The 13,685-nt window shown below is 44.4% G+C and overlaps 1 protein-coding gene across 1 annotated transcript in view; it reads left to right on the top strand.

The window, feature by feature from the left end:
* F13A1 (coagulation factor XIII A chain) overlaps nucleotides 1-13,685 on the top strand; it is a 123,891-nt gene that overhangs the window by 92,137 nt on the left and 18,069 nt on the right. The window contains exons 12-13 of the mRNA XM_061591308.1: nucleotides 409-690; nucleotides 7,261-7,421. Of these exons, the coding sequence (XP_061447292.1) occupies nucleotides 409-690; nucleotides 7,261-7,421 (443 nt within the window). The remainder of the gene's footprint in view (nucleotides 1-408; nucleotides 691-7,260; nucleotides 7,422-13,685) is intronic.

Genomic DNA, 13,685 nt, shown 5'->3' with positions numbered 1-13,685 from the left:
CTTCTCCTCCTCCCTAGTAGCTGAGGAGAGGAGTTTTTGCTTCCAGTTTGAGTTAACCACAGTTTGCAAGGTTGTCTAGACCTGTGACTACAGTTAAACTTAACTCTGATTAGTTTTAACAAGCCAGCTTCAGAAACCAGAGTTTGATGCTGGGATTGTTTAAAATTAACCAGTTAGTGTTAACCATAGTTTGTCAACATACCAAACTGCCTTAAGGGGAAAGCTAAAGGTTCTGTACAACCTCCTCATGGGGAGGAGAGGGGAGTACATGTGCCTGAGGTTTCCTCCAGCACTTTCCTGCTCATGAGAACATTGTGCTCATGAACATTGTGCTTTTAATGGTGGTCATGGGAATATGTCCAGTGGTTTGCATATTTTAAAAAAGCTGATTTTCCATTTGTTTTGCAGGCACAGAGGAAGAACGACTGTCCCTGGAGACTGCCCTGATGTATGGTGTTAAGAAACCTCAGACCCAAGATACTGTGTCCACTGAGGAGGTTGACATGGACTTTTCAGTGGAAGACACAGCACTTGGCAGTGATGTCAGTGTCAACATTACTTTCCGAAACAATACCCAAAGCCGCTACACTGCCACATCTTATCTTTCTGGCAACATTGTGTTTTATACCGGAGTCCCAAAGACTGAATTCAAGAACCACAATTTTAATGTGACACTGGAACCCATGAAAGGTAAGGCAAGAATATGTTTCCACATTTCAGTGGGATGACATTAATTAAAGCACATAGCCCCGCCCCTTTCTGAAGGCTTATGGTGGATCAGGATAAAAGAAAGAAGCCAAGAAAATCTTGTATTTATTTAAAATGTTCAAAAGCATCTTACAATAATTGTAAAGTATGCTCCATCGTAAAATAGTATATCAACAAGTAAATTCTCAATTAAATAAAGTAGCTAAAATAGCAGCAACAGAAGCTGTGTAACACTATACATTCAAAACACATTACTTCTCCCCAAAGAATCCTGAGAACTGTATTTTGTTAAGGGTGCTGAGATTTGTAGCTCTGTGCGGGGTAAACTACCATTCTCAGGATTCTTTGGGGGAAGCCATGTGTCTCAAATGTGCTTTAAATATGTAGTGTGTACATACACAGCCAGAAGGGCAGCTGCAGGAAAACAGTAGAAACAGAATTACACCAACACTAGTTAGAAGAGGATATTCTTCACCTGGCACCTGAATGTGGAGGCTCAGGGCCAGCCCCACTATCAGGCAGAGTGCCTCAGATGCTGGGAGGGCAAGGGCTGACAGTAAGGTGTAGAATGGCAGATGTCAGTCTCTGCTGGCTGCACCGAGGTGATCTCTAGTGCTGTAAAACAATTAGCCTGCAGCTGCCTATGCAGGGGCTGGTTGTAAAGCAGATAAGCAAGGGAGAGGGTCAAGCTATATGAGAACCGAAGCACAGCTATCTTTCGAAATTTGGATTTCCTCCAGATTTTGTGATGCAGTTTCATCCCAAATAATGAGTACAAAAATGTGTACATTAAAAAGATAGTTTCCAGAGAAATGCATATATTACTGGAAATAATATACATAAATGCTTTACGTTAGGGATAAGTGCATACAGAGGTGTGTATAAGGAGAAATTTGCACTAAAACGCTGATGAATCTCCATGGGGACTTTTAAATAACAATTTGCAAACTGATGCAGAAATGTGGAAATGGAGAGAAACCAACACTGACAGTTTCATCTATCCCTAAACCCTAAACTGGGGCACTCTGCCAGGACCAGCCCAAGACATTTTGCTGCCTAAGGTGGACAACATAGTACTCCCCCATCCATTCCACACAGTGGCAGCTGGTGGTAGGTCTGTGGAATCCGCTCTGGGTTTTAGTCTGAACTTTCTGAGCACCTTGGACAGCTCCTCGAATGAAAGTTTGGACTAAAACCTGGAGCAGATTCCGCTGGCCCACTGATACGGAGCCACCAGCTGCCACTGATTCCACATGCAGAAGCCAGCTCAACTGAAAGTTGACTCTTACTTCAACACTGGCAATGGGACAGCATAATCTACTACTCCAGGGGGCAGTAAACTAGCTTAATGGGGGGGGGAGCAGAGCAGGACATGCGGCACTCATAGCTCTGTTTGCCAAGAGAAAGGTATGGCCAGGGGGCTCAAGAGGAGGCCTGCTGCTGTTGCATCCCACCCCTGCATCTGCCACCTAAGGCGGCCATCTCGCTTTGCATAATGATAACACTGGCCCTACTGTTGCACTCTTTCCTTCTTTTGGCTTTAAAACTCGCCCCTTAACGTAAGTGAGTCCTACGGATTTCAACTGGAATTTGCTCTAAGTTGCTTATAGCCTCGAAGCCCAATTCTAACTGAAGCACCATGCTGACAAATTAGTGCCGATAAACAGTGAGGGGACTATTATTGCACCAGCCAGCCCTGTACTCCTGGAATGCCAAACCCAGCCCTGGAGCTACTTGATATAATTTTCTCATTGGGCATCATGTTTGAATAGCTGCATCTAACCCAAATGTGGGTACATATAACCCAAAACTGGGCAGGGGAAGAGGAGAGCGAGTAGACTAGGGGTGTTTGTGGACTCATTGCAGCTCAAGCTTGCAAGTCTTGTACAGTGTCCACACAATATCACCTTCATCAAAATACCAGCACATATCCTCCCCCCACTTTAATCAACATTTACTGTTTCTGTGTTGTTGTTTTGTATTATTCAGGAATGGGGAACCTTTTTCATCCGAAGGGCTGCATTCCTTTTTAGGAGGATGCACAGCAGGACTGGTGAGGGGGTGTGGCCTGGGGAGAGTCCAGAGAGGCCTGGAGGGCAGTGGAAGTTGGTCCATTAGAGCAAGCAGGGCACCGCCCCACCAAGCTTAGTCTACCCTCAGCCAGCCCACTGCCTTCTGACTTACAACGGCTCTGCCTGTCATTGGCTCTGGCTCCACCCTGTGTTGGCCTCTCTGCCTTCCGCCCTACCAGTCCCAATGGGCACCAGCCACCGCTGCCTGGAAGGCAGTATTTGGCCCCTGAGCCTGAGGTTCTCCATCTGTGTTTTACATATTGGATTGTCTGTAGAAATGGGAAATCTGGATTAAATGGGAAAATAATATGGGGCAGCATTTTGATGAAGACGATGTCACGTGGTCACAACACAAAATCTGCATGCATGAGAAGCACTGAGTTCACAACAAATTGCCATGTGGAAGCACCCTGAGACTTTGTGCATTGGATTTTACATGCTTAGTTCTCTATTTGAATATTACATCCAACCTGAAGAGCCATCAAGTGTATCCAATGAAAAAGTGAGTACACCAGTGGATATCAGGTCATTTGTCACAATCCTAGTCTCCTCTCCATGTATAGGTCCTCTGTGGCCTGTATTGTGTTTGCTGCTGCTTCAATACGACATTCTTGTAAGGATGGTTAAGAGTGCAGTCTTCCTCTGACCAGGGCCGGCTCCAGGCATGCGGGGGCCCTTGGGCATCAGCTTGCCCTTGGCCCCCCAGTGTGTGTGTGTGTGTGTGTGTGTGTGTGTGCACGTGCACAGCCCCCGTGCACCCCCACGGCCCCCCACCTGTCTAGTCTTTACCATTGCCCTTAATGAAGATGGCTGCCGCGGTATCCCTAAGGGGAATGAAGCCTCTGCCGCCATCTTTGTTGATGGCACATGTGCATGCTACGCGCCCACATCTCTGCCATCAACTAAGATGGCAGCAGCGGCTTCAGTACCTTAGGGAAGCTGCGGCCGCCATCTTCATTAAGGGCAATGCTAAAAAGCCGGCTGACAGGTAAGTGGGGGGCGTGGGGGGCGCGGATCACGGAAGGGGAGCGGAGGGCCCCTCACGGGCTTCTGTAGCTCCGGGGCCCGTGGGCCAGTGCCCAACCTGGCTTCCCTTTAGAACTGGCCCTGCCTCTGACATTTCCAAAGAAGTAGCCATGCCATTCTGTTGCAGCAAAAACAATTAAAGAAGCTGGTAGCACCTTAAAGACTGACAAGTTTATTCTGGTGTATCATGTAGTCTACAAAAGCTTATGCCACAATACATTTGCTAGTCTTTAAAATACCTCGAGACTCTTTGCTTTTATTGTGAAATGTTTCCCCCATACATTCTTTTTCAAATTGTAAAAAAAATAAGATTCATTCCTCCATAGTTAATGTCTTTTTGGTGGAGGGGGGAGTTGAAGGGGAGTGTTCGATGTGACTATTTCTAATTTTTATCTAAGGCTAAGACTTAGAGGTGTATTGCATAATTCCTTTGCAGCAGAGGGGCCACATCAAACAACTTCTGACAGGTCTTGGAAATCTGGGTCAGATGGTTGCCTGGGAATACTGATAAAAATGAAAGCAAGGGCTCCATTTTGATGTAGATGGAACAAAGGTGGGAGCACATCTTTTTCAAATGTGGCCGCCTCAGTGTGAAGGGTTAGGATTTTTGTTACATCTAGAAATATAGCTAAAGGCTAGAAGAAGAAATCTGTTCTTTGTGGCTGCTGTCCGGCTTTGCATCTCTGAAAAAATAATAATCCTGTCCTATTTTGCATTTGAGGAGAAGCATGTCTTGCAAAAATCCAAAAACCAAACCTACTATAGTGGCTCAGAACCTCACAAGAGTAGGGATTGGGAAGAAATTGGATTCAGGTGACATTTAAAGATGAACCTACCTAATTTGCATTTTCCAAAACAATACATGCACCAAAACACAAACATCCTTGGAAAGTCACACTTCTCCGAATCTGGCAATGGGACCTTGACTCTGATGTTGTGACAGATGAATCCATTGAAGTGTCCGGAGCACGGCCTTGTCTTTCTTTATTGGATGAGTTTCAGTTGGTGCAGCTCGAGGAAGTGGACAAGGTGCTTGGAATGGTTCGGGCGACCACGTCTGTTCTGGATCCTTGCCCATCTTGGCTAGTGAAAGCTGGCAGGGCTGGAACCACCGGTTGGGCCAAGGAGGTGGTTAATGCCTCCTTGAGGGAGGGAGTGGTTCCTGGTAGCCTCAAGGAGGCAGTAGTGAGACCTCTTTTAAAGAAACCCTCCTTGGACCCAGATAATTTAAACAACTATAGACCGGTGGCGAATGTCCCTTTTCTGGGCAAGGTTTTGGAGCGGGTGGTTGCCAGCCAACTCCAGGCGCTCTTGGATGAAACCGATTATCTAGATCCGTTTCAATCCGGTTTCAGGCCCGGTTTTGGCACCGAAACAGCCTTGGTTGCCCTGTATGATGACCTGTGTCGGGAGAGGGACAGGGGGAGTGTGACTCTGTTGATTCTCCTTGATCTCTCAGCGGCGTTTGATACCATCGACCATGGTATCCTTCTGAGGAGACTCGCGGAGTTGGGTGTCGGGGGCACTGCTTGGCAGTGGTTCCGCTCCTACTTCGTGGATCGTCACCAGAAGGTAGTGCTTGAGGAACATCACTCGACACCATGGACTCTCCATTGCGGAGTCCCTCAGGGGTCGGTTTTGTCCCCCATGCTTTTCAACATCTACATGCAGCCGCTGGGTGCGGTCATCAGGAGTTTTGGAGTGCGTTGCCATCAGTATGCTGATGACACGCAGCTCTATTTCTCCTTTTCATCTTCTTCAGGTGAGTCTGTTGATGTGCTGAACCGTTGCCTGACCGCGATAATGGACTGGATGAGAGCTAATAAACTGAGACTCAATCCAGACAAGACCGAGACATTGTTGGTGAATGCCTTCCCTGCTCAGATGGTGGATGTTAACCCTGTTCTGGATGGGGTTACACTCCCCCTGAAGGAACAGGTACGTAGTTTGGGGGTTCTTCTCGACTCTTCCCTGTCTCTCGAGGCCCAAGTGGCCTCGGCGGCACGGAATGCGTTTTACCATCTTCGTCTGGTAGCCCAACTACGCCCCTATCTGGACAGGGACGACCTCGCCTCCGTTGTTCACGCTCTGGTAACTTCAAGATTGGATTACTGTAATGCGCTCTACGTAGGGCTGCCCCTGAAGACAATTCGGAAGCTTCAGCTGGTGCAGAACGCAGCTGCCAGACTACTGACGAGGACCAGTCAGTCTTCGCATATAACACCTGTCTTGGCGCGTCTGCACTGGCTTCCTATTTGCTTCCGGACGAGATTCAAGGTGCTGGTTCTTACCTATAAAGCCTTACACAGTGTGGGACCTCAATACCTTGTGGAACGCCTCTCTCGATACGAACCTACCCGTTCACTTCGTTCAGAATCTAAGGCCCTCCTCCAGGTACCAACCCATCGGGAAGCCCGGAGGGTGGTTACTAGATCTAGGGCCTTTTCTGTGGTGGCCCCTGAGTTGTGGAACAGCCTCCCCGAAGAGGTACGCCTGGCGCCTACACTTTTATCTTTTCGGCGCCAGGTAAAGACCTTTTTATGCTCCCAGGCATTTTAATTTTCTTAACCATTTTAATCTTTTAATCCGTATTTTTAATTTTTGTTGTATTGTGTTTTTGTAGTGTTTTTTGTTGTTTGTTTGTATATGTTTTTATGATTTTTATTATGATATATTGTATTTTATCTTGTTTGTTCACCGCCCTGAGAGCTATTCTGCTAAGGGCGGTATATAAATTGAAATAATAAATAAATAATAAAAATGCGTTTTCCAGCCAAGTTGTGTGTACAAAAATCCATATACAGAGGTAAAGTGCGCATAGAAATGCATATAGTGAAAATACAAATGGACGTCCAGTATATTAAGGGAAATTGCTTTGCAAAAATGTGTAGATTAGGCAAAATTATATACAAAAATGTGTGGATCAGGAGAAATTTGAACTAAAACGCTGATGAATTTTCATGAGAAGCGCTTTTTAAAGGAAAACCACAAACTGATGTGGAAATGTGGAGAACTGAAGAGTGGGAAAAATGAGAAACAGAAACCAAAATGGTCAGATTTGCCCATCCCTACACAAGAGGAAGTACCTCTTCAATGACGTACCTTCTGTTTTGGGTCAAACTTCCTGTAACTGTTGCTTGTAGCTGCAGAAGTGCCTTTAATCTCATGAGTAAATGTGATCTAAATCTTTACATAAATCCTAGTTCTCCAGCAAAACACAACCAATGGGGAAGGAAGGAGGGGGAGGGGAGGAGGAGGGAGCAATCCATTGGTTCAGCAATTCAATATTTCCTTGCGCCTTTCAAAGCTTTGACCCTCCCTGCGAGCCGCATCTTTATTGCGTCTGATGGCCTATGGGTAATACTGTATCAGCAGGACTGGAAGTAATAACCGGCAACTATATTGCTTTCAGGCTTCAGTTGTGTTTTCTCTGTTTGTTTGTTCCTCCTGTCAGCTCAAACTGTGGAGGTGCTAATCAAATCGAGCGAGTACATGAGCCAGTTGCTGGAACAAGCCGCCCTGCATTTTTTTGTCACAGCCCGTATCAATGAAACAGAAAAGATTGTGGCCCGGCAGAAGAGCACCGTGTTGAAAATACCCCAGCTACTCCTTAAGGTCAGTGTCAGGGACTGCAACAAGTTGGGATGGGGGAGAAATCTGATCCAGGTCACATTGAATGGTGACCCTACCTGATTTGCACTTCCCAAAACAATGTGCGACCTGAAACGTGGCCCTCCTTTGAAATTCTTGCTTCTCTGAATTTTGCAGTGCAGTTTTCCAGTCAAGTAATGAGTACAAAAAGGCATATATTGGGGGGGAAATGTGCATAAAATGCATATATTCGTGAAAATAGCATATGAAGTGCATGATATTAGGGGAAATGGCTTTGCAAAAATGTGCATATTAGGCAAATTTGTATACAAAATGTGTATATTAGGAGAAAACTACACTAAAATGCTGATGATTTTTTAGGAGGAAGTTTTTTAAAAAACCACAAACTAATGTGGAACTGTGAAGAACTCAACTCAAGACTGGAACAACAAGAAACTAAAACTGAGAGAAACTGACATTCTCCCATCCCTAGCAGCCAGCAGAGAGACCAATAAAACTACTTTGAACCTGGATGTCTTCTGAATATCATCCCAGCTATGTGTTAGCTATATCTGTTATGTAAATTTGTATAGCTATTAGCAGAGATCGTCAGTGGTCTGAGATGTGTGTGTGCCAGTGTGTGCGTTTACCTAAGTAGCAGGCTTTTACCCTGCATTGAGGTCACTGAGGCTTGAGACTTAGTAAAATAAGAAAAGCTACTTTATTTATGGAAATACATAGTAGATAGGAAAGGCATACCTAGTTCTAACTAACTAACTAAGTTGGAGGCGCAACGCCCACATTTGGGAGTTGCCCTCATGGCTCAGGAGAGAGAGAGAGCAGAGACAAAGGTGTCTCCCCTCTCTCGGACAGTAGAAGAAGAGAAGAAGGAAAGGGCAGCAGGAGGAGGGGCAGATAAGCTTCCCTAAGCATATCAGTGCGACAGAAGTCAGTCAGTCAGAGCATCACAGGTAAAGGTAGTCAAGCCTAGCCACCTGGAGAACCCTATCTTCCTTCTGGAACATAAACAAAAGAACAAAACAGGAGTTGCTCTTGTCCCACTTCCAACAATATGTTAGTTATATTTTGGTCCTATTTGGGCTATAGAGTTCTTCAGTGTATTGCTTCCATCTTCCTTTTATTTCATCTCAGTCAGTCAGTGTGTTCCCCTGTTGAATTATTCAACATTGTGGTTTAAATTTCCCTTTCATTTCTCTAATCTTTTGGAATAGGGCTCTTGTTCTTCCCTTTTGGTTGTCCTCTTCTATGTCTATACAATAACTATTGTAATAGTTCTCTTTCTCCCTACGTACTAGTCGCTGTATTGTTGCATTTAGGGTTCTAACAGTGTTTCTATCTCCTTTTGCTTTTGCGTTCCTTCTCACTTTAACAATTTTAAGAGTTTATTCAGTCATCCATTGAGGTCTTTCTCTCTTTTTAACGAGGGGTATTGTGTTTTTGCATTCTTCCCTGATAATGTCTCTGACTTCATTCCATATTTCTTCTGGTTCTCTGTCAACTAAGTTTAAAGCCTCAAACCTGTTCCTTATTTGATCTTTATATGCTTCTGGGATGTTATTTAAATTGTATTTTGGCGTTATGATTGTTTTGTTGGTCTTCTTTAGCTTTACTCTGATTTTTGATATTTATTTATTTTATTTATTTAATTACATTTCTAGATCGCCCTATAGCAGAAAGCTCTCAGGGCGGTGTACAACAAATAAAATCACAATTAAAATATGAGCAAGTGTGGAAAAAATATATATATATAGTACAATTATAAAACATTAATAAAATTGCCATTGAGATTTAAATTAAGATCATATTAAGTTTAGAATGTTAAATTAAAATATTTAAAAATTTACAAAATTTAAAAAGCCTGGGCGAAAAGGTAAGTTTTTACCTGGCGCCGAAAAGATAACAGAGAAGGCGCCAGGCGTATCTCGTCTGGGAGGGCATTCCATAGTTCGGGGGCCACCACCGAGAAGGCCCTAGATCTAGTTGTTGATCTCCGGGCCTCTTTATGGGTTGGGACCCGGAGAAGGGCCTTCGACGTCGAGCGTAGTGAACGGGTAGGTACATAGCGAGAGAGGCGCTCCATCAGGTATTGCGGTCCGATGCCGTTTAGGGCTTTATAGGTAAGAACCAACACTTTGAATCTGGCCCGGAAACATATCGGTAGCCAGTGCAGCTGCGCCAGGACAGGTGTTATATGGTCAAATTTCTTTGTCCCAGTGAGAACTCTGGCCGCAGCATTTTGCACTAGCTGAAGTTTCCGAACCGTCTTCATAGGTAGCCCCACGTAGAGTGCATTACAGTAGTCCAATCTAGAGGTTACCATAGCATGGATAACTGAGGCAAGATGCTCCTTGCTCAGATAGGGTCGTAGTTGGGCTACCAGCCGCAGCTGGTAGAATGCATTCCGTGCCACCGAGGCTACCTGAGCCTCAAGTGACAGGAGCGGATCTAATAAGACCCCCAAACTACGTACCTGTTCCTTTAGGGGGAGTGTAACCCCATCTAGGACAGGTCGAACGTCAACCATCTGGGCAGAGGGTCCTCCCACCAACAGCATCTCAGTCTTGTTAGGATTGAGTTTCAGTTTATTAGCTCTCATCCAGCCCATTATCGCGGCCAGGCAGCGGTCTAGTACATCAACAGCCTCACCTGACGAAGATGAAAAGGAGTAGTAGAGCTGCGTATCATCAGCATATTGCTGGAAACGCACTCCAAAACTCCTGATGACCTCACCCAGCGGCTTCATATAGATATTAAAAAGCATGGGGGACAGAACTGAACCCTGCGGGACCCCGTGTTGGAGTACTCAGGGACTCGAGTAATGTTCCCCCAGCATCACCTTCTGGAGACGATTCCCGAGATAGGAGCAGAGTCACCGCCAAGCAGTGCCTCCCACTCCTAAATCCGTAAGTCGCTCCAGAAGGATACCATGGTCGATGGTATCAAACGCCGCTGAGAGATCAAGGAGAACCAACAGAGTTACACTCCCTCTGTCTTTCTCCCGACAGAGGTCATCATACAGGGCGACCAAGGCCGTTTCTGTACCAAACCCCGGCCGAAAGCCCGATTGAAATGGGTCTAGATAATCAGTTTCATCCAAGAGAGCCTGGAGTTGGCGAGCGACCACACGCTCTAGAACCTTGCCCAGGAATGGGACATTTGCTACTGGCCTATAGTTGTCCAAATTATCAGGGTCCAAGGAGGATTTTTTTAGGAGCGGTCTCACCACCGCCTGTTTCAGGCAGGGTGGGACCACTCCCTCTCGTAAAGAGGCATAAATCACCTCCTTGGCCCAGCCGGCTGTTCCATTCCTGCTAGCTTTTATTAGCCATGAGGGGCAAGGATCCAGAGCAGAAGTGGTCGCCCGCACCTGTCCAAGCACCTTGTCCACATCCTCAAGCTGTACCAACTGAAACTCATCCAATAAAACAGGACAAGACTGTGCTCTGGACACCTCATTAGGATCAACTGCTACAATAATGGAGTCAAGGTCCCGGCGGATGACCAGTTTATGATCTGTACCGCAGTCTGCTCCTGGTCTTGTTTTCGCAGAAAGTATGGAACTTCTCCATCTTCTGCTACCAATTATATAATCAATTTGATTCCTATATTGACCATCTGGTGATGTCCATGAGTAGCGTCATCTTTTTGGTTGCTCAAAAAATGTGTTTGCAAGAAGCAAATCATTGGCTTCACAGAATTTGATAAGTATTTCTCCTGCTTCATTTCTGTCTCCTAAACCCCATGTTCCCACAATTCCTAGTTCTTCTCTGTTTCCTACTTTTGCATTCCAGTCCCCCATGATTATCAGCACATCTTGTTTTGGTGTGCGATCAATTTATTCCTGTTCTTCTGCATAAAATCTCTCCAGTTCCTCTTTTTCTGCGTTTGCCGTTGGAGCGTAGACTTGGATGGTGGTTATGTTAATAGGTTTCCCATTAAATCTCATTGATATAACTCGCTTAGACCCTGCATTATAGCTTTTAATTGTTTTTGCTACGTCACTTCTCACTATTAAAGCAAACCTGTTTCTTCTTAATTTCTCATTTCCTGCATAAAATATTTTGTACTTGCCTGATTGAAAATGTCCCATTCCCGTCCATTTTAATTCACTCATGCCAAGTATTGTAATGTTGATATGTTCCATTTCTTTCTTGACAATTTCTAACTTTCCCTGGTTCATGCTTTTCACATTCCATGTTCCTATTGTGTGTGTCGTACAACTCCAGACTCTTCTCTGCACATCAGCCTCTGGGCTTCCTTTTGGCTTTGACCCAGCTGCCTCATTAGTCACAGTGCTACTTGTACTTGTCCTTTGTTTTTCCCCAGTAGCTCAATGAATGCCTTCTGACCCGGGGGTCTCATCTTCCAGCACTATCAATCAATCAATTTGTTTATTACGGTCATAGACCCGAACAATTCCAGCACTATCTTGTGTTGCATTTTGGATGCTCTTTTCATAGGGTTTTCGTGGTAAGAGGTATTCAGAGGTGGTTTGCTCTGAGTTTGGACTCTATAAAACTCTGTAAAAGAGATGCAAGGATGACAGATTCATTCACGGAGGAACTGTATGGTGAAGAACCAGGAATTTTAGAATGTGAGGTGAAAGCTGCTCTTAAAATACTTGGTAGAAACAAATCACCAGGAACAGATGGGATACCAATAGAGTTGCTACAAGCTACTGAGACTGAATCAGTCCAAATTTTGACAAAAATTTGTCAAGAAATATGGAAAAGAAAACAATGGTCCACAGACTGGAAGCGTTCCATATACATCCCAATTCCAAAGGAAGGGGATCCCAGGGAATGCAGTAATTATCGAACTATTGCCTTAATATCCCATGCAAGTAAAGTAATGCTCAAGATTCTACAACAAAGGCTCTTGCCATATATGGGGCAAGAAATGCCAGACGTCCAAGCTTGATTCAGAAAGGGAAGAGGTACCAGAGATCATATCGCAAACATATGTTGGATAATGGAACGGACCAAGGAATTTCAGAAGAAAATCACCCTGTGCTTTATAGATTACAGCAAAGCCTTTGATTACGTAGATCATGAAAAACTATGGAATGCTTTAAAAGAAATGGGGGTGCCACAGCGTCTGATTGTCCAGATGCGCAACCTATACTCTGGACAAGAGGCTACTGTAAGGACAGAATATGGAGAAAACTATTGGTTCCCAGTCGGAAAGGATGTGAGACAGGGGGTGTATTTTATCACCCTATTTGTTTAATCTATACGCAGAACATATCATATGGAAAGCAGGATTGGACCAAGAAGAAGGAGGTGTGAAAATTGGAGGGAGAAATATCAATAATTTAAGATATGCAGACAATATCATACTACTAGCATAAATCAGTAATGATTTGAAACGAATGCTGATGAAAGTTAAAGAGGAAAGCACAAAAGCAGGACTACAGCTCAACGTCAAAAAACTAAAGTAATGACAACACAAGATTTATGCAACTTTACAGTTGACAATGAGGACATTGAACTTGTCAAGGATTATCAATATCTTGGCACAATCATTAACCAAAATGGAGACAATAGTCAAGAAATCAGAAGAAGGCTAGGACTGGGGAGGGCAGCTGTGAGAGAACTAGAAAAGGTCCTCAAATGTAAAGATGTATCACTGAACACTAAAGTCAGGATCATTCAGACCATGGTATTTCCAATCTCTATGTATGGATGTGAAAGTTGGACTGTGAAAAAAGCTGATAAGAGAAAAACCAACTCATTTGAAATGTGGTGTTGGAGGAGAGCTTTGCACATACCACGGACTGCAAAAAAGACAAATAATTGGGTGTTAGAACAAATTAAACCAGAACTATCACTAGAAGCTAAAATGATGAAACTGAGGTTATCATACTTTGGACACATAATGAGAAGACATGATTCACTAGAAAAGACAATAATGCTGGGAAAAACAGAAGGGAGTAGAAAAAGAGGAAGACCAAACAAGAGATGGATTGATTCCATAAAGGAAGCCACAGACCTGAACTTACAAGATCTGAACAGGATGGTTCACAACAGATGCTCTTGGAGGTAGCTGATTCATGGGTCACCAGAAGTCGTGATCAACTTGAAGGCACATAACAACAATTTGGGCTATAATAATACAGGTATGTACATGTAGCTGCATTGGGGACATGGGGTGCAGATTTTGCAATGTTTGCCTGAGCCTGGCTTGGATACCAACTTGCGAGTTCAAGACACCTGCCTCTAAATGAGAGGTGATTCGTCTGACCCCCAAATTTCTTCTCCTGCTGCT

Source organism: Rhineura floridana, chromosome 1, assembly GCF_030035675.1.
Source record: "Rhineura floridana isolate rRhiFlo1 chromosome 1, rRhiFlo1.hap2, whole genome shotgun sequence".
NCBI classification, from domain to species: Eukaryota; Metazoa; Chordata; class Lepidosauria; order Squamata; family Rhineuridae; genus Rhineura; species Rhineura floridana.
Note: the sequence above shows the minus strand (reverse complement) of the source record. Positions and strands in the feature narration are given on the sequence as shown.